Raw genomic sequence first — 3,043 nt, 5'->3', positions numbered from 1 at the left:
GGGGGGGAGGAGGGGCGCAGAAACACATGGATCATGAAATTATTTGATTAGATGGCTGTTGGAAAACACTGGGAACAAATGCACCCAGGGCAGCTTGATGTCAAGGGAGGGCCTCTGACTTCTGTACTCAGTTTTGCTAAGAATCAACCCTGCGTCAGAGCCTACCACATAGGTGGGGAAGCCAAGGTTCAAAAAGACTAAACAAACTGCCTACATGAGATTGAGAGGCAGGCTCAAGATCTGAACTCAGGTGTTTTGTCCCCTGCTCGGCGTTCTAAGCCATGTTGCTATGAGGCCCCTTTTTTAGGTTCTAATCTAGCTTTTGCTTTCTTTTGTGCAGGGAGACTCTGGTGAGCTGCTGCCCAGTGCCCTTCAGAGAACTATTTATACTATGATGCTTTGGGAAAGCCCTCCTCTGCCTCCCAGGCCTATCGCTCCAGCACAAACACAATTTATATTTAACAATGAGGGTTAGCTTTTGCATCTGTCGGCACATGTTTATGTAGGCAGTTTCTTTTAATCCATTACTTAATGGAAGGGAAAAGACTGGCATTAAGCCCAATGGTGGGGAAGGATCTCGTTATACCACAGGATCTAGCACTCAACAGAAACTTTCTTCTTTTCTCCCGGAAAACGCAGATTGGGAAGGTAAATAAATTTTTAGCCTTGGTTTGCGGTCTAGGGGAGAGATGTCCTTTAGGAGAAGAAATTAGAACCATCTCACACCCCGGCAACACTCCCACACCTCTTTTTGGAGCCATCTAGAAACTACAGGCACTAGATGTTGTCACCCAGTGCTTACTCCCAGGTGCGGGGTGCTGGGGAGGATCATTTAACTGACCTAAACTTCAATTTCCCTCATCTGTAGATAAGATTCAGATCATTTAGTCTTAAGTGATTTAACAAGTGAAAACTCTCAAAGGTTAAAAGCTGTTGTATTTTTTTTTTATATATACTCATTACACATTTACTGTACATTTTCACAATCTGGATTTGCCACAGAATTGGGGGCATGGGGTGAGGGAAGGAGGGGCAGGGGATACTGGGATAATATGGGGGGTCTAGAACACAACACCCTCACCCCCAGCATCTCTCCCTACCCTTTCACACCACAGCTTAGATCTCCCTGCTCCCCCTCCACACAGAAACCTCGAGTGTGGGGGGAAGAGTTTAGGGGGTCCCCTCCAGTGTCAGGTTAAGGGACTGCACCCTCAGACCCCTAAAACTGTGCCATTTAAAAAGACATTAGACCCTTCCTTTATCACTTCACCTAAGGAGGAGACCTGGAGAGGGGCAAGAATCCCCATCTTCCAGCAAGTCCTACATTGGCAGTGACCAGTACCCCCAGCCTGAATTCAAGGGGGCAGTCAGAGGAGCTGGGCAGTTATGGGGCAACACCTCCCAAATGAGGGAGGAGGGTATTCAGTCCAACCTCCAGCAGGGGTGGGGCCAGAGATTTCAGGCAGGAATTGGGGGGATTCTTTGCCCTGCCCTGTCCTCCCCAAGGCAGTGATGACCCCCCAACACACTGGCAGCCACCTCTTCCAAAAGAGATCAGATTGTGGCCAACCCCCATGCTCCAGGCAAGCGGAGGTGGGGGTGGGGTAGTGTGGATAAGGGCAAAGTTGAAGCTTCCAGGGTAGGCGGGGAACGCTGGAGTCCCCAGAAGCCAGGTCTAGAAGAATGGGCTCCCCAAGCCGGGCACGAGGTGCCGTGAATGGGGCCAGGGCTCGGCGGTGGGGTGTTGCGGAGCTCGAGCTCGAGTAGCCGACCTCTGTGGCGGGAGAAGGGAGTCGCGGGTTGGCCCGAGGAGACAGCGACCTATATATGAGAATAAGTGGTGAAGGGGACCCAGGTTCACCTTTCAGAGCCTCCTTCATTGCGACGCGCTCCTCTTGGCTGAACTGAGAAGGGATTCGCGGCGCCCTCTGATGCTCCTTGCCCCGCAGGCCCTTCGATCTGGAGACGGTGGCGATACCTAGCAGCAGCAAAGCCGCCAGGGCCAGCAGGCAAACGTACGGCCGAGCCATGTTTCTCTCAATTCCTCGCTGCCAGTCGGCGGGCAGGAGTTTGGACCTAAACAGCCAGCCCGCGATCTTCGCCCTGTCACTGCTCTAATTCCCGCAACTGCCTTAGTCCCACCCAATTCCCAGGGCTGGCCAATCATCCCTTGCCTGGAGATGCAGGACAACCAATCCACGGGACGGCCCCGCCCCAGGCCCGCAAGGCCTTTTGGGGGTTATGGTTTCTCGCCATGTAGCTCGTAGCGGTAGAGCAGAGATGAAGTAGGGTTCCAGGCAAGTTAGTGCAAGGTCTTGCCTGCACTTGATCTTCTGCTTTGAGATACTCGTCAATCCCTTTCTGGATGACAACAAACTAAATAAAAGGGGGAAAAGGCAAATAAATGAACGCAGTTTACCTTATCTACTTCTCGCTTCCTCTGAAGCTTAGGGCTTGACTACCATTCCCTTTGATTCCATTGAGGAAGCTCTGCAACCCCTGGCTTGATTTCATTTGAATTGGAACAATTTTGCTCTTAGACATTGTTTTTCTTTGTTTGTTTTTGTTTTTTTTTTGCGGTACGCGGGCCTCTCACTGTTGTGGCCTCTCCCGTTGCGGAGCACAGGCTCCAGACGCGCAGGGTCAGCGGCCACGGCTCACAGGCCCAGCCGCTCTGCGGCATGTGAGATCTTCCCAGACCGGGGCACGAACCCGCGTCCCCTGCATCGGCAGGCGGACTCAACCACTGCACTACCAGGGAAGCCCCTATAGACATTGTTTTGAAGTATATTAGATTAGAGTGTTTGCTTCTGTTTAGGAATTCGCTGAAAGTGTTTTTGATATCAATGTTAACACTGCCTTTTTGCAACTCTAGGCAAATACATTAAGACTGAAGGATTTTTTATTTTATTTTTTTAACATCTTTATTAGAGTATAATTGCTTTACAATGGTGTGTTAGTTTCTGCTTTATAACAAAGTGAATCAGTTATACCTATACATATGTCCCCATATCTCTTTCCTCTTGCATCTCCCTCCCTCCCA

The 3,043-nt window shown here is 50.4% G+C and overlaps 1 protein-coding gene across 3 annotated transcripts in view; it reads right to left on the bottom strand.

Annotated features, from left to right (window-relative positions):
• PM20D1 (peptidase M20 domain containing 1) overlaps positions 1-2,153 on the bottom strand; it is a 25,392-nt gene extending 23,239 nt beyond the window's left edge. For 2 of the 3 annotated variants that reach the window (XM_007114010.4, XM_007114012.4), the window contains exon 1: positions 1,862-2,114. In XM_007114010.4, the coding sequence (XP_007114072.2) occupies positions 1,862-2,030 (169 nt within the window). In that variant the 5' untranslated portion in view covers positions 2,031-2,114. Of the gene's footprint in view, positions 1-1,861 lie in introns of all 3 variants that reach the window. The other variant, XM_007114011.2, reaches the window with a different exon arrangement.
• Positions 2,154-3,043: the final 890 nt, after the last annotated feature.

Source organism: Physeter macrocephalus, chromosome 4, assembly GCF_002837175.3.
Source record: "Physeter macrocephalus isolate SW-GA chromosome 4, ASM283717v5, whole genome shotgun sequence".
NCBI lineage: Eukaryota > Metazoa > Chordata > Mammalia > Artiodactyla > Physeteridae > Physeter > Physeter macrocephalus.
This window is presented reverse-complemented; position numbering and strand designations above follow the sequence as displayed.